Raw genomic sequence first — 17881 nt, forward strand, 5'->3', positions numbered from 1 at the left:
TTCTGATTTTTTTTTTTTTTTCTATAAATAGGGTGTGGTTTTATGCAATAAGTCATCCCTAGGATACACACAGTCTCTAATGACTTGAAGTCAATCCACAGTGCCTCTTCTTTTAACTCTTACTGCTTGGGCTTCAGTTTTGAAAGGATGATAAAAGTGTTGGGCTCTCATTCACATGAGAAGCTTAAGGACGGTTCTTGTTCAGGTCACCTACAGAATAGTTGGTCTTGTGTATTTTTATGGAGGTTTGGGTGAAACAAGTTTTTAAGGGTGCATTTTGAGTTATCTGAAATAACTTTTGCCTTTTCATGAACATCTACCATACTTTCGCGTACTATCTCTAATCTTTTTGAGAGTTTGGGAAGGTATTATTCTCTCATTTAAAGATGAGAGTGAGGTTCAGACAAATAAATTTAGAAACTTACCCGAAGTCATCTGGCCTCCAAGTGCTAGAGAAGAATCGAGACCCTGGTCAAGATAACCCATGCTCCTTCCCCTGGAGTAGCCTCGTCCCTTGGAGAAAATGAGTCTGCTTTCTGAAACAGAAAAGGGGAATAACTCGGAAGCCTATTGGGAACTCCCAGGCTGTTGAGGAGTTTGGGAACTAGACAGGCACCAAGGCAACATCAGAGAGCCAAGAGACAGGAAGTACAACAGCCAGTGTTTTAGGCGCTAAGATGCCAACATTTCTGCCACAAACCAGTCCTAACCATTCCTCCGTGTGGGTCACTCCTACCACGCTAGGTGTCTGCTGGACGGATCCAGCTGGCCAAGCCTAGGTTAAATCCTACCCCTCCAACTCCTGAGCGGGAGGCAGGACATTGTATCTTCATTAAATTCCCTAAAACAGGAAGGGGTTGGGATGCTGGACAGCAGAAAAAAAAAGGGGAAAGAATTCAAAATATTTCCTGAATGGCAAGCTATGGATTAAACTTTTTGTTTTCAGTAATGTTTCCGTTACTAAAATATACATGACCGTAAACAAGCATATCAAAATTATTACTCCAAGTACTAAGCTAGCTACCCTGTTCTCCCATTTATCTGTCTCAGCTGGAAACCACAATCCTGCTGGGAATGTTTTCAGGTTGACAGAGGGTGTAGGGCATCTAGCTCGCTCTCAGAGATGTCAACTCAAAGGGATTTTTCCAAGTGTATCTCTGCTTGGTAGAAGTACCTACTTCTTAACCTGTAGACGTTGAGCTCTGGTTGAAATTATTACAGTTCCACCTTTGTCCCACAGTGCCACTCTCCAGTGAAATTCATCCTGGCATGGAAGACATTGCATGGTAAAAGTCTGATCTTAACCAACTCTTCTGGCTAGAAATCTTCTAGGAATGTCTTCACGTTGTTCCACAGAGGACTTGGTAGTACATTAGAAAGTGAATTGCTTGCCTTTTGCCTATGACCAACACGCATAAAATAAAAAACAATTTTTCCTTGTTCAGGCTTGGAAAGGAGGGATAGCGAGGTATTCTTTCTAGTCAACTGATGAATTTCTTCTCTGCCTAAAGACAGGTAGATGAAAGTTCATTTAACTCTTGAATAATCTGAATAGTGCATTCAGAACAGCTGGTTCAGAAGCCTCACTTTGGAGAACACTCATGAGAATTCAGTATATTGTAGTCCGAAGTAGTCAAGGAATATGTTTGAGCCTTTTCTCTGATCTCCTCACTGCATTGTTTATTCCAGAGAACAAGCAGAACATCACCAAGGACCTGAAATCTTACTTGGATTTGGCCCACTAAGAATCTTTCACCATGAACCTTTAAAGATAGCAATTGTCTGATCTGCATGCTTCTTCTGTTTGTTCTATTTTTTCATAAGCACTTAAAATAATTTAAGATCCCATCCACCCTTTTAACAATAAAATAATTGTGAAATAATTAAAAGGCAATAAGAAATAAAAGAAGCTGCCGAGGACTTGTATGATGCTCGAGTTGAGCCCACCTCCAAATAGCTATTAGCTGACTGCCCACTATAACCTTTTTCTTGTGTCCAGTTTTGAAATCTCCGTGTATGTGGTTGTTTTGAAGTCTACTACATGCAAGAAAGTTGTTTTCCCAGCCACAGTGAAGTAGAAAGCACACCATTCTTAGGATCAGAAGAGTCCAAGGTCCAAACGTGGCTTTCTTAGTAATGATTTGTCTTTGGGTGATGTGGTTGACCTCTCTGAGCCTTTATCTCCTCTTAAAGTGGAGCAGGATGCCATCAGCCTCATGGTGGCTCATGAGAATTAAAAGAACTAACAAATTTGTTGGTGAGGTCATTATCCAGTCATGGAGAGCCAGGCTTCCGGGTCAGCATTTTGGTATCTTCTAAGAACCATAGGCTCCCTTCATCCGGAAAGCTTAGAATTCCAGCCACCAGGTCTATGGTTACAAAAGACACACCGTCTTTTCTCAGAACGCAGCAGGCAGAGCCTTGCTAATCTTCTGGGCCCTATCTCCCTCCAGGAAGGCTATGGCATTGGGGACGATGAATACTCCTGTGCCTACGACGGCTGCCGGCAGCTGATTTGGTACAATGCCAGGAGTAAGCCTCATCTACACCCGTGCTGGAAAGAAGGTACCCGTTCCTCTCTGTCATGAATTTATCAACTGGGTCCAGACATCTGGTTATGATGAAGGCATCTATTATGTTGGGCCTTAAAATGTTTTAATGGAAGAAGATGTAACATGAAAAGGGATATGAGCCTTTGTATTCCCCCTCATAGATGTAAACAGCGTTCTGATAAGTTCACCTCTGGTAGAGCCCTTCCTTTTGCAAAAGCATTTCAGACTATAGAATTCTTAATTGAGTGGGGAAAATGATAAGATTAATATGAATTCTAGTTTTCTCTCTGGGTATATGCTTTTTTTTTTTTTTCCTTTGTTGAGATTTTATTTTTAAGTAATCTCTATACACAACTGGGGCTTGAACTCACAACCCCAACATCAGGAGTCACTCGCTCCACCAACTGAGCCAGCCAGCCGCCCCTCTAGATACATGCTTTGAATCAAAGCATTCAGGGAGATATTGAGGACACTGATATTGTAATGCCAGTAAAATGAGGATATTTTTAGAGGCCAGGTGGCTATGGAATAGGCACTATTCAGTGGCCACATTCTGGGCCCCACTAGAGCAGCTTTTAAGGATGAGTTGAGGGCACCTGGGTGGCTCAGTCGGTTAAGTGTCTGACTTTTGATTTCGGCTCAGGTCATGATCTCACGGTTCGTGAGGTCGAGCCCCGTGCTGGGATCCATGCTAACAGCATGGAGCCTACTTGGGATTCTGTCTCTCTGTCTCTCCCTCTTGGTCTCTGCCCCTCCCTTGCTCATGCTCTCTCTCAAAATAAATAAATAAATACTTAAGAAAAAAAAAAAAGAGGCACTGTCAGCAAAGACTGTCTCATTTTTGTTTTCTAATAATTTTAAAAAAGATTACTGAAGTAATATGTTTAGCATAAAAATTTGGGAAATAGGGGAAAGGAGTAAAATGAAAATCCCTTATAATTCCTCCATCCAGAGATTTTTTTTTTTTTTAAACACTTAAAACTTGGTGTATGTGTTTTTTGTTATTGTCTCACTCCTATGCCTTGAACAGATTTCCAGGTTATTAAATAACATGATTTTTTTGTGTGTGAAATTTATTCATTTTGAGAGAGAGAGAGAGAGAGAGAGAGAGAGTGAGTGAGTATGTGTGCCAGGGGGCAGAGAGGGAGAGAATCCGTGCTCTTTTTTGCCACCCAAGTGCCCCAGCAGCATTTTCTTCTTAATCGTAGTCTAAAATATTAGACCAGTTGCAGAAGAAGCAAGACTGGTGAAATGTGTTGATACATAGCTACAGATGCAGACTTGACTTGATACAATGACTAAAACCCTTGAGACACTGAGCAGAATCCTGGTAGTAGTATACACCCTAACCCTTAGCATGTTTCACTTTCTCCTGTAGGAGACACAGTAGGATTTCTGTTAGACTTGAATGAAAAGCAAATGATCTTCTTTTTAAATGGCAACCAGCTGCCTCCTGAGAAGCAAGTCTTTTCATCTACTGTGTAAGTAGCTTTCCTCAGTCAAAAATTTGAGTAGATGCATGGAATTCACTTTTCTCCAGAAAAAGACTTTGTCCATTTATGTAGTCAGTTGTGATGAGAAATCATTTTATTTAGAGTAATTAAGGACCCATTTGATCGTATCTATAACCATCCTGAAGCTTAATATAAGAAGATGAGGTTAGGACATTGTCAGGGTCACAGTCCTGTCTAGGTTAGTAAACAGAATCCATTACCCTTCCTTTCTACTAGGGGATAATGTCTAAAAACCACTTCCATGTATGAGCTTTACTTTGTTTTCATGAATTCTGTTGACCTCTGTACTCCTTTTCACTTGTAGATCTGGATTTTTTGCTGCAGCTAGTTTCATGTCATATCAACAATGTGAGTTCAATTTTGGAGCGAAACCATTCAAATATCCACCATCTATGAAATTTAGCACTTTTAATGACTACGCCTTCCTCACAGCTGAAGAGAAAATCATTTTGCCAAGGTAAGGAATCTGCTTAGACTAACTGTAGACTTTCACGTGCATCTCATAAGAAGCTGAAACAGTTCCTGAAAGACTTTTTACAAATAATTTTGAAGACCTGAATAAAATGGATGACCTCCTAGGAAATATAAATTACTCAAACAAATCCCGGAAGAGATATAAACTAACCAGTTATTATTACAAAATTAATTGAAATGAAGTAAGAGATATGTCCCCCAAAACACACCAGACCTGGGTGATTTCACAGGAGATTTCCACCACATTTTTTTTTTAATGTATTTATTTTTGGAGATGGAGACAGAGTACAAGTGGGGGAGGGGCAGAGAGAAAAGGAGACACAGAATCCAAAGCAGGCTCCAGGTTCTGAGCTGTCGGCACAGAACCCGGCACAGGGCTCAAACTCATGAACTTCGAGATCGTGACCTGAGCAGAGGCGGACACTTAACTGACTGAGCCACTCAGGCACCCTTCACCACATTTTTAAATAAAAGATAACTATTTAAATATCACTATTTAAAATGTTTCAGAACCAGAAGGAAAGAGCACTTCCAAATAATTTTTATGAGCTAAATAATATCGGTATAAAAACCAGGCAATATAACACATGCACAAACACACAAACTGCAAACTAACTTTACCTGAATGTCAATGAAAAATCTTAAACATTAGGAAATCAAGTACATTTTTTAGCAGATATGCTTTTAACTTTGGAGTTTGTTGAAACATACTTCTCTCTCTCTCTCTTTTTTTTTTTAAACATTTCTTTATTTTTGAGAGACAGAGAGCATGAAGCAGGGGACGGGCAGAAAGAGAGGGAGACACAGAATCTGAAGCAGGCTCCAGGCTCTGAGCTGTCAGCACAGAGCCTGATGCAGGGCTCGAACCCATGAGGCATGAGATTATGACCTGAGCCAAAGTTGGACGCTCAACCGACTGAGCCAACCAGGCGCTCCAGAAACATACTGTTGCACTACCAGCACTGTTCTACAGCCATTAGGACAGTGAATGCCATCTTGCATAAAATTCCACAGCCTTTCTTTGCCAAAAAGTGTGATAGACATTAGTTATCTCCTTGGAAGAGTATCTGCTTTTCTTTCTTATGAGATGAACGTGGTCTGTTCCTTAAGCTGAGAAAGACTCAAGCTGCTTCCTGGTAATGATCTGAACTTGAAGCTTGTTTCACAATATGAACCAAAGCTTATCATTTTTTAACAGCAGTTTTCTAGATCCCTGTGGGGAAGGGGATTCTTGCCACATGTATTATATCAATGACAGAGATCACACTGGCCATGGTGCGGTCAGTGTTGGGCTGTCATGCCCCGGAAGGTATATGTAACATACTGTTATAATCCTAGCTCCTGTTTTGGCTCAAAAAGCAGGTCTATAAACAGCCCTTCTGGGCCATGCTTCACCTTGGACGTAGTGTCTCAAGCCTGAAGAGCGGCTCAACAATTTGCAAACGAACCAGAAAAGGTCACAGAGTGACCCAGCAGCATTGCCTGCTATGGCAGAACCTCCGTAATATCACAAGAACAGAAGGGCCCCTTACATACCAGCTCAGGGACCTGAGGTTCATTCCTAGAACTTCCCTTCAACTTGTGTTGGTGCCTGACAGAGATTATGAACTTTAAATTCCTCTTGAATTTAGTGAAAGTCTGAAGTAATACCTCTCTTGTCTGTTCATACCTCATTCCTTTTTAATTTAGCCTGTCTCACTGGAGGCGGCCCATCACTAAACCTGCCTTGTGACGTATACCCTGAAAAGTGAGGGCAGGCTCCAGGAGTTCCCCTGGAGGCTGGCCTTAGTTAAAACAGCAACAGCATTTAGAGGACCACCCCCTGCAGAATTAAGCTTTGTGAAAGTCAGATGGCAATAGGTGCCAGCTGTTCAAAAGTCTCCTTTTACGGGCAGCTTCCAAGTACTCAGTACCCTGTCAGGTCAGCACCCAGATGCAGCCTGCCTTGAGTAAGAGCAGAGTTCCAGGTTAGGGCATCTTACGTTGCACTGTCTCTGACAGTGACACCAACACGGGAGTTGCTGGAGGCTCATTGAGTGGCGTCCTCCACGGCACAGAAACCTGCCACTGTCTTTCACCTCTTTAACATCTCAGTTGCACCTCATTGTGGCATTAGGTGTGAATGTGCCTGAGACCATTTCCTATGCTGTTAATATTTTCAGCCTGTGTTCCAAAAGCTTACATTCGGCTTGTGTTTGTTTATCCACTGGAATATATTCCTTTCTGGCTTCATGGTAGGAGATCATGGCCCTGTTGCTTTCTGGGATTTTGTAAATTGCTCTATATACTCTCTGTATATACTCTCTGTCTCTAATTCTCATTCATTTATTCACTCTTTTTTTTTTCTCCTTCTTAACCTTTTTATTATTTGGAAACTTAAATACACACAAAAGAAAAACAGACTATATGGTGAACCTAGTCACAGACAGGGTTAGAGGGGAACTACTGTCTTCCTTTGTCTGAGCTCCGTTGTCATTCCAGGTTCCCTGGCCATAATCCTAGAGGTTCTTTGACACGTTACTTTCCACCATTCCTACATCCTACTCAGAAAATACTGTGGGCTGTGCCTTCGGAATATATCCCACATGCAACTACAGCTTGTCACCCTCACTCCTGCTACCATCGTCCAAGCTGCCTTTTTTTTTTTTTCCCTTTAGCTAGTCTCCCTGTTCCTACCTAGACCCCCTTCAGTCTATTCAACACAGCCTCCAGAATGATTTTGTTACAACTTAAATCAGATCATGCCCTTCTCTGCTCACAAGACTCTAGTAGCTTCTCGTTTCACTTAAGATAAAAGCTTAAATCCTTACAGTGACCTCCCAGGTTCTACATGATTTGTCCCCTTCCTTCCTTTATTACTTCTCTGACTTTACCTCCTACTTACCCTCTCCCACTTGTTCATGCTCCTTATTCAGCCACCCTGGCCTCCTTGCTGCTCCTGAAACATACCAGATCTATTATAGCCTCAGGGCCTTTGCACTTGCTGTTCTTGCTGCTAGAATGGGCCAGTGTGTGTTTTCCAACACCACCAAGCAATTAACTCAATTCTGACACTGCCTGACTGGAGACAGTCAGTGTCAGGTCCCACAAGTTAAGGTCTCATTCCTACAAGGCTGCCCCCTACCCCTACTTTAAATGCCAGTCGCAAGTTCAGGTTTCTATATTTGCTTCTGGCTGACTGGCTGTAAATTGAAGGTTCCCATGATCCCCCTCATCAGGTTTGATTAACCTGCTAGAGTGGCTCACAGAACTTAGGAAAGTAGTTTCTTTCCTAGACTGACTACCAGTTCATTATAAAAGGATTTAATCCAGGGACAGGTGGAAGCAGTGCAGAGGACAGGCATGTGGGAAGCAGCCTCCATGACCTGTGAGTGTACCATCTCCCCAAACCTCCACATGTTCACCAACCTTGAAGATTTTCAAACGGTCCCCTTAGGGGTTTCTCTGGTGGCTTCATTACAGAGGCATAGTTGATGAGAACATTGGTCATTAGTGAGTACATTCAATCTCCAGCCCCTCTGCCCCACTGGGAGGTGAGGGGAGGAATGAAAGTTCCAGCTCACTGATTACAATGCTGGTTCCCCTGGCAGCCAGCCCCAAACTTAGGTTACCTGGGGGCTTGTCAAAGCTGCCTAATTAACATAACAAAAGACATCTATTGCTCTCATCTCTTAGAGAATTCCCAGGGTTTTAGGACCTCTGTGCCAGGAACCCAGACGAAGACCAAATATGTATTTATTACAAATCATAATATCACAAATGGTGTCTCTCCAGATATCCACAAGACTCAATCCCTCGCTCCCTTCATATCTTAAATGTCACCTGAGTGAGATCTTCCTTGGCTGTCATATTTAAAATTGTACCTCCCTGCTTCTATACACACTGCCTTTACTCTTCTCCCTGCTTTATTTTTCTTCATACTGCTCATCAGCGCTTAAAATTGTATATATTTTACTTTTTTACCTGGTTTCTTTCTGTCTCCCTTCACTGGAGTGTAAGCTCTCTGAAGGCAGGCATATATGTTTTTAGTCCTCTCTTCACTGCTGAGTCTCCAGGCTCAGGCCAGTGTCTGTCACTTGGTAAGGCCTGAAGTGAAGAGAATGAATGTTTCATGTTTCTCTTGCCCCCTGGCTGTCAGGGCTGCACTTTTAGCAAAGCGGTTCTGCCTGTCCACTTTTCCATTTCAAACTGAGTGGAAGCGTCATGCAAGGATTCTAACCTGAGGTGTGTGGACTTCCAGAAGAGTCTGTGCTGGCCTATCATAAGCACCTGAGACTGTATAGAAACTTGTGTGTGTGCATTTTTCGTGGGAAAGACTCCGCTGCTTTTCTTCAGACTCTCAGAGCTCTGTGACTCAAAGGTGAAAATTTGCTGGTGAAACAAAGAGTACTAGTCTGAGAACCAAAAGGTTGGCATTTGATTCCTGAATCTGTTTCCCATGTGTTGACCTTATGCAGATCGCTTCCATGAACTGTTTCTTTGCCTATAAAATGGGATTGATCACATCTGTGTCATTCTCTACTGTAGAAAATCACTGTCAGGTTGAAATGAGATGCGTGTGTGCAAACCTTCCTGAACAAAGCTTAAGGAGTGCGTAGCATACTTCACACGGACAGAGCATTTTCACAGCATTTCATATGCATCACTGCTCATAGGCCCATTGATTTGTTGACCAAATAAGTTGTAAACTACACTTTCTACTCAGGCACCGGCGTCTTGCTCTGTTGAAGCAAGTCAGCATCCGGGAAAACTGCTGCTCCCTGTGTTGTGACGAAGTAGCAGACACACAGTTGAAGCCATGTGGACACAGGTAAGAGGGTTTGCTCATTTCTTCTTTTTTGTATTACATTAGGCAATCATCCTATTCTTGTTTTTATGGTTATCAGAGAGGAAGAAATTTTCCTCTGTCCAGGGTTCTTCTAACTGGACTAAGAATTAAATATATATGATACAGATTAACAGGAGAGAATCAAATGTAGTTACGTGCACATGGGGAATCCACACAGACATGAAATTCCAAAGACAGGCAAAATGAGGTATGCATGTCGTCCTCAGTTAAGGAAGGGGGTAGGGGTCTGGGGGTAAAAAGGGAAGGAAAGCCCTTAGCAGGAAGCAGAGGGGATGTTCGGAAAACAAAGGTTGCCCCGTTGTGCAGATATGTTTCTTAGGTAAAGAGGAATCTCTTATTAATAACTCTCTTCCTGGTAACAGGTCCTCTATTTAAATTCTTTTTAGGCAGTTGCAGGGAGGTCAAAGTTTCTTCCTGAGTCTTTTGGACCTTGATTGTTTTCAGCTCAGAATAATCTGTGTGTCTTTGCAGCCCGTCTTGGGCTGTCTACCCTTGTACCCCACACAATGTTACCAGTTCCATAGCTGTTCTTTAAGGTTTATTATATACAAAGTGGGCTGAGAAATTCGAGTTTGCCAGACAGTTCATGGCTGTCTTCCAGAAAGTACCTGAAATAGAAGAAGCTGTTTGATGGAAGGCCTCTGTTTTTATCTTGTTTACTCAGTACTATATTTTAATACAGTTTTACAAAATGTAAAAGGCCTAATACTACTTATGATCCTCTTGGGAAATCCCTTTTAGCTCTATTTTTAGGGCCTCCTCATTTACTAGCTACTTAACCCTCTAACCATTGAGAAGGCAGCACCTCCCTCCCATGTAGCCAAGTTGAACTAGAAGGCACCCTGGATCCTGTAGAACAGTGTCTAAACATCAGCAAGAGCAGCAAGTATGATGTCCCCAAGAAGGCCTCCCAACCGAGTTTGGAAGCAGAAAGAGATGGGGCACCTGGGTGGCTCAGTCGGTTAGGCCCTGCATTGGGCTCCACGCTGGGCACAGAGTCTACTTAAATAAATTTTAGAAAGGAAACAGAAAGAGGAGCTGGGCGGCGGGCTGGCCCTGACCTGGCCCAGGCATGTGTGCTGACTGTGGGTGAGCAGTGCCCGGGCCAGTCTTCCAGGCCAGCTCCCTGTAACTCAGCACATCCTCTCTCCTGCCCTGCTCTTATTTTTGACAGAGCTTTAGCCACCAGAGCTCCTGAGGGTCCAGAGTCTGAGTGATGGACCCCAATTGTCACCTCCAGGTGTGGCTTAGTCTAGGCCCTTCACTCTACCTTGCCAGCTTTTGCAGTGGGTTGTTATCTAATTGGCTGATAAGGGAGGTGCATGCTGTGTATCTTATGTCACTGCTCACTGTACCAGTTTCTCTTCGAAAAGAAAGGCACGGTGACTCCAGCGGTAGCTGTTTCCTTGGTATCGACTCTGCAGCCTAGAATTCTCAGTTTGAGCACCTTTGAAGGTTTTAGTTATTAGGGCCTCACAGGCAGATGCAAAGTTTAAAGGATGGATATCTCGATACCCCTTTTGATCTTTGTTTGTGGGAGGATGTTAAAATCCCAAAGAGCAGTATCTGGTCTTAACTCGTCTTCGCGCTCTCTGGGCTTCTCAGTGGGTTTGCTCACAATGAGCACTTGTAAATGAGGGCTGAAATCTAAAAACTTAGAACCAGGTATCTTAGCCTCCGTAATAGATATATACAAAACAGGATTGGAAGAGGAAATGTAAAGAGTTATAAGAAAAGTTAGCTCAACTTTCAGCAGCAACAACAATTTTAAAGGGTTAAGAAAGGAAATCCGGATAAACTGAATGTCGTGAGCTGACCCTGGGAAGAAATGGACAACCTAGGCATTTCTATTACCGTAGAAGAAAATTGAAATGATTATCAAAGGTATATTTGCCCTCCATTCCCTCTGCCCCAAGCACTAAGCCCAGATGGTTTCACTGATAATTCTTTCAAACCTTGAGGGACTGGATAGATTCTATTTAAACCTCTCCAGGCCAGGAGCACCCAGCTGGCTCACTCAGTGGAGCATGCAACTCTTGATCTCGGGATTGTGAGTTCGTGCCCCACTTTGGGTATAGAGATTACTTAAACAAGTACATAAAAAAAATAAACAAGGGCTGTCTAAGCATACGTACCAAGAAATATGTGGTGCCTATGAGAAGAAAACTTTTAAACTACTAAAGAATGCAAGATAAGATTTGAATAAATGGGTCTGTTCTTGGATAGGAAGTCCTGTTGGTGTTTTAAAGGTGACACTTTTCTCTAAACCGTAAGTTTAATCTGGGTTAACTTTTTTTTTTCTTCTGAAAATAGAAATGCTAGTTTAAAAGCTTGCTTGTGTGCTGGGACACCTGGGTGGCTCAGTCGGTTAAGCATCCGACTCTTGATTTCAGCTCAGGTCACAATCTCACGATTCGTGCATTGGAGCCCCGTGTCAGACTCCACACTGTCAGCGTGGAGCCTGCTTGGGATTCTCTCTCTCCCTCTCTGCCCCTTCCCTGCTTGCCAGCTCACTCTCTTAAAATAAATTAAAAACTTTAATTAAAAGAAATAAGTAAAAACTTCCATGCTATAAATAAGACAAGAAAATTCTGAAAGAGAAGAGTTACAGAGGGGACCAAACTACCTACCACATCTTAAGATATATTAAAATAAATGCTAATAGTTCGCTCCCCATATATAAAAAGAATGGCAGAACTGTGGAGAACAGAATAGAAACCCAGAAATAGAACTAACCGCAAGTGAAAATTTCACATATAAAAGCCTCGTGTCAAATCTGCAGTGCAAGATGGACTGTTTGATATTGGGATAAGTGGCTGTCTGGGAAACAAAGCGTGTCGTGTTTCAACCTACCATACACGTCTGTAAGTTTTTTTCGTGTACATACAGACTTGGTGGGAGAATATACTTGAACTTTTTACTTACTCCTCACAAGAGGATGAGGGAGGATCAGAAATGAGAGAGAGACTTGTTTGTTCATATATTTGCTTCGTTTTTTAACCATGTGTAATGATTACCCTTTCAATTAGCCAGCTTGTTAATATTTTAGACTGAGTTGGCACATTGTCAGTTTGACCTCCTGAAGCATTAACCTAACTGGCACTTGTATCTTTCTCTTTAGTGACCTGTGCATGGATTGTGCCTTGCAACTGGAGACCTGCCCGTTGTGTCGCAAAGAAATAGTGTCTAGAGTCAGACAGATTTCTCATATTTCATGACACATGTGAAGAGGCATCATGGACTTATTTCTACTCAATTCCAGCCAATGTTGAAGAGAAAAAACAAAGAAAAAAAAAAACATCTCTAATCAGTTGTGCGCACATTGAAACTTATAGCCATGGCCAGATTTTATGCTAAAAATGGTAGTTTGTCAAAGACAAAATTCTCTTAGAATCTAACCCAACTTGCCAGCCCTGAGAAATTCCTTTTAAGGCCAAGGAAAGCTGAGTGCTAACAGCTAGGCCTGTGGTACTTCCATGGAACACGCTAGGAGACAGTGCCCTCCCAAGTGCTGAAACCACACCGGAATTCTCCCATGTTGGGTTCATGTGAATGTCTAACAGGATGTTTTCTCTCCTATTCTAAAGTTTTTATTTGGGGCAGAAGTCATCGTGGAGAAGTAAATGACAGCGGTTCTGGGTTAAGCATAACTTCCAACCGGTCAGAGAGGCCCCGGTGTGTTAAGCGTGGATATTGCCCTGCAAAACTTGAATCTATAAACCAGAACCACACAGGTCAATACTACAAGCAACATGGAGGGCCCGAAAGAAGGTGCACAGACTGTGGAGAAAACCCAATTTTTGATATTTCCGTGATTCCAAAGAACATTGTAGTTTTTTTTTAACTGCAGAAAACTGGTGTATTTTCACATTCATGGTGTTTCTATCCAGTTTCAGTATCCGCATTTTGTGAGGAAAAAATGTTTTAACAATGCGGGAGGAATTCTTAAATTAATTGCAATGTTAGACTGGAGAAAATTTGGTATTTAGGGTATTTTTAAGGTACCATCAAATCAGGTTTTTTGTTTTTTGTTAAAATTTTTTTTTAATCAGTATTGTTTCTGGAAGTAATATACTTTGAAACTCTTGAACTAACAGTCTCAAAAACTCTTAGAGGACAGTCTGAGAGCACGTATTCCTGTTGTTTTAAATAAATACCTGTTTTTGAATAGTATATTCAATCATGGATTGCTGACTATGTCTTCATCAAAAGTGTTAATCCCTCTCAGGGTCTCTGGTGAAGACCTTCAAGAGTTTGGTTTTTTCTCCCAGAAAATTGGAAGGTAGAATTGTAAATTCATAGAACTTATTTTATAATGGTGTACCTCAGCAGCTGCCTTTCAATTTATGCCAAGTCCTTACTGAGTTTATACTTGAATAGTAAATACGTCTTCTGAGTTTTACAGTGTCTTAAACTCAATGCACATCTTTCTTTCCTCCTTTCCTACCCTTTCTTGTTTGTAATTCATTAAACTGTCCTATTATAGAGATGATTTCCTTCCTGGCCGTACTTGTTGGGGTGCTGGATTTTTTCCATGTCTTTAGTCTTCCATAAATTCAAATATATATATAAATATATATATATATATATATATGTTCTCTTCTTTAGCTTGTGGTGAATACAGTAATTTGCATTGAAGAAATAAAACATTTGTTGCCTTTTTTGAGTAAGATTTCACAACTTTCATTGGTGCCTGCTGCCAAGGTCCCAAGACCTCATCCTCTCCGATTTCAGGGCTACTTTCCAGGGCAGGAGAGAATCAAGTATTAGATTTTAAGAAGCAAAGGTAATCACTTACTCATCCCACAGATCTTTATTGAGCACATAATATGTTCTGGGTACTGTGCCTAAGTGGTATACAAAACAGATCTATTCATGGAGCTGCTGGTAGTGGGGAGAAGACAATATATTTGTTTGTTAATGCCTTACAAGATTAGGGTGCTATGAGAGAATGAGGGGGATTTAATTTAGATGGGTGGGAGGGGCAGAAGAAACCTCCTTGAGGAAGTAATATTAGTAAAAACTCCCTTTTTTAAAATTTTTTTTTAATGGTTATTTATTTTTGACAGAGACAGAATGTGAGTGGGTTAGGGGCAGAGAGAGAGGGAGACACAGAAGCAGAAGCAGGCTCCAGGTTCTGAGCTGTCAGTACAGAGCTTGACGTGGGGCTCGAATTCACGAGCTGTGAGATCATGACCTGAGCCGAAGTCGGACGCTCAACCGACTGAGCCACCCAGGCGCCCCAAAACTCCCAAGGAAAAAGTAGGACATGGCCAGGCAGAGAGACTGAGTGAGGACAAGCTTCCAGGACTATGTAGCTATGGGAGCACAGCATTACAGGTGAAGGCCTAACGAAGGAGAAAAGGAGCTCAGCCTCAGGATCTGATGGACGACCCCTGTAGCTAACAAGCGGGTAGAATAGTACGCTCCCATGTTGGAGAGGTGAGGAGATTGCTCATGAAGCCATGTTAAACATTTAGTATTTTATCCCAAGTTCAATAGAAAGCGAAAGAGTTTAAGCTTTGTTAAAGTGCTTTGTTAAATCATTTTAAAAGATAGCTCTGGCATCTATGTGGAGAATGGAAAAGAGAGGTGTGGGGTGGGGGTACAAGACAGGACAAGCAAAATATGGAACTAGTAAGACCAGTAGAGGGACTTTGAAGTCCAGCAAAGAGGTGAAGGTGGTCTATAAATTTAGTGGAGATAAAGTAGACAGAATTAATAGGTAATCTGTCACAAATCAAAGGAATGCAGGAGCCTGTTAGCTTTCTAGGAATCTACCCTTGAATTTTGTTCCTAAGATGGTCTATTCCAATTCTTCACTGCTAGACCATATGACAAAAGGACTTCAATATTGATAAAGGTATTCAGGATGGAAGCAAAGTTATAATCTTGGAGCTGCTTCAAAGGGAAAGACCACATAGAAAAAAAACTAGGGAACAGCAAGCAATGTGGAAGAGAATAAACAGCTTTATATTCTGCACTGCATGTAAACATTTTAAGAGAAATTGAAAGCTAGGCTGGGGCAGGGAGGGGGATTAAGTAATGGCATTTCTCCAATGATTCATTGGGGTAATGCTACTAGGGTTCCAGCCAAAAAAAAAAAAGGTTTTAGTGAATTGCCGTCTTTTTGGAATGAGATTGATAAAGCAAAGTAAATTTGGTGCCATTTGCACACCAGGAAACAGGATTCAATCACAGAAATCAATTTCGTTTGCAGAAAACGACTTTTGCATGAATTTCAAACATCTTGAATATGTATCCATGAAACAAACTATCCAACTAAGATCAGCTCTTTCCAAGATTGTCCATTATTCACTTAAAACCATTTTTAATGTCAGGGCGCCTGGGTGGCTTAGTCCGACTCTTGATTTCAGTTCAGATCATGATCTTGCAGTGGTGAGATCAAGCCCTGTGTTGGGTTCCGTGCTGAGCACGGAGCCTGCTTAAGATTCTCTCTCTCTCTCTCTCTCTCTCTCTCTCTCTCTCCCTCTCCCTCTCCCTCTCCCTCTCCCTCCCTCTGCCCCTCTCCCCTGCTCATGCTCGCTCTCTAAAATAAAACAACTTTTTAAATGTATTTATTTGAGAGAGAGAGAGAGAAGGAACAAGGGGGGAGGGGCAGAGAGAGAGAGACCAAGAATCTCAAGCAGGAGTGTTTATTTTTGAGAAAGAGAGTGAGCAGGGGAGGGGCAGAGAGAGAGACAGAATCTGAAGCAGGCTCCAGGCTCTGAGCTGTCAGCACAGAGCCCAACGCAGGGCTCAAACTCACATACTACAAGGTGATGCCCTGAGCTGAAGTCAGACACTTAACCGACTGAGCACCCCAGACCCAAGCGCCCCTAAAATAAAATAATTTTTAATGCTAACCCACAAAGGATTTAAGAAATGACTTAATGAAAAATATTTAATATATTTAATTTTTCATTTTTTTTCTTTAAAGGCCACTTCTGTTTTCAGCAGAAAAACTTCACATTCTGATTTCCAGGAGTATTTGACAACTCAGGAATTGGAGCTATTTATAGCATGAGTTAAAACATGCCCTTGGGTGTGAGCTTGGACCCAGTTCCAGCTTGTTTAGCCTTTCTTTCTTTTTTTTAATTTACATCCAAGTTAGTTAGCATATAGTGCAACGATGATTTCAGGGGTAGATTCCTTAATGCCCCTTACCCATTTAGCCCATCCCCCCTCCCACAACCCCTCCACTAACCCTCTGTTCTCCATATTTAAGAGTCTCTTATGTTTTGTCCCCCTCCCTGTTTTTATATTATTTTTGTTTCCCTTCACTTATGTTCATCTGTTCTGTGTCTTGAAGTCCTCATATGAGTGAAGTCATGTGATACTTGTCTTTCTCTAATTTCGCTTAGCCTTTCTTAATCTCTAAAATGAAGATTATAATACTTCACAGGAATTGTGGGGTGTTGTTATTGTTGTTGTTTTCTCCTAGAGTTTCAAGTATTTCAAAAAGAGACAATGTATTTATAAATTTTTAGCACGGGGTGCCTGCGTGGTTCAGTTGGTTGAACCTCCAACTCTTATTTCAGCTCTGATCATGCATGATCTCAAGATTCATGGGATTGAGCCCTGAGTCGGGCTCTACACTGAGAATGCAGAGCCTGCTTGGGATTCTCAATCTCTCTCTTTCTCTCTCTCCCCCTCTTCGCTCACGTGCATGCTCTCTCTCTCAAAATAAATACTTTAAAAAATGATTAGCACAGTAACTAGCACATGCCTGAGTATATGGGTACCTATTATTATCTTTATGCCCATTTGTTCTTAAGGCCAGACATGATGAAGTGGATTAAAAATAGCCACAAATTCTTTGATAGCCCTCTCATCTACAAGTGAAGTTTATGCCCCTCCCCTAAAACCTGGGTGGATTCTGTGTCTGTTTGACCAATAGAACTCATTGGAAGTGATACTGTGCCAGTTCCCAGTCCTTAAGTGACTGGTAGCTTCCACTTCCTGTCTCTTGATATATTTGCCCTTAGCCCCAGCAACCATGGTGTGAGAAAACCCACGCAGCTCCGGGAAGACCTACATGGAAAGAAACTGAGGACCCCCTCCCCTCCAACCACCAGCCACTGGCCAACATCCACAGCTGAGCCCCCAGACAAGAGTCAACAGTTACTTGCCAGCCATGTGAGTGAGCATGTCAGAAGAGGCTCCTCTAGCCCCATTCCAGCTGCCCCAACTGATGACAAGTAGGACAGAGACTAGCTGTCACTAACAAGTCTTGCCCAAATTGAAGATTAGTGGGCACAATAATTGTTTTCGGCTACTCAATTTTCGGATGGTTTGTAACAGCAGTAGATAATAACCAGCAACAGATGAAATCACAAAGTTTTCTCATCTACTCTGATTCCATATATGGTTTAGAAGTAAGAAAAGGGTGGGCAAGTTCATTTAGTCCAGAAGAAATAAGTAGTTTATAGAGAAAATAGGTCATGAGGAAATTTGCTGAGTTTGCTTTGAGCTGCAAAATGGGTACTTGA

At 41.9% G+C, this 17881-nt stretch overlaps 1 protein-coding gene across 2 annotated transcripts in view; it reads left to right on the forward strand.

Annotated features, from left to right (window-relative positions):
* RSPRY1 (ring finger and SPRY domain containing 1) overlaps positions 1–15908 on the forward strand; it is a 46106-nt gene extending 30198 nt beyond the window's left edge. For both annotated transcript variants that reach the window (XM_049622192.1, XM_049622191.1), the window contains exons 11-15: positions 2454–2565; positions 3931–4033; positions 4371–4523; positions 9246–9350; positions 12511–15908. In XM_049622192.1, coding sequence (XP_049478149.1) covers positions 2454–2565; positions 3931–4033; positions 4371–4523; positions 9246–9350; positions 12511–12607 — 570 coding nt within the window. In that variant the 3' untranslated portion in view covers positions 12608–15908. The remainder of the gene's footprint in view (positions 1–2453; positions 2566–3930; positions 4034–4370; positions 4524–9245; positions 9351–12510) is intronic.
* The last annotated feature ends 1973 nt before the right edge of the window (positions 15909–17881 follow it).

Source organism: Panthera uncia (genome assembly GCF_023721935.1).
Source record: "Panthera uncia isolate 11264 chromosome E2 unlocalized genomic scaffold, Puncia_PCG_1.0 HiC_scaffold_19, whole genome shotgun sequence".
Taxonomy (NCBI): Eukaryota; Metazoa; Chordata; class Mammalia; order Carnivora; family Felidae; genus Panthera; species Panthera uncia.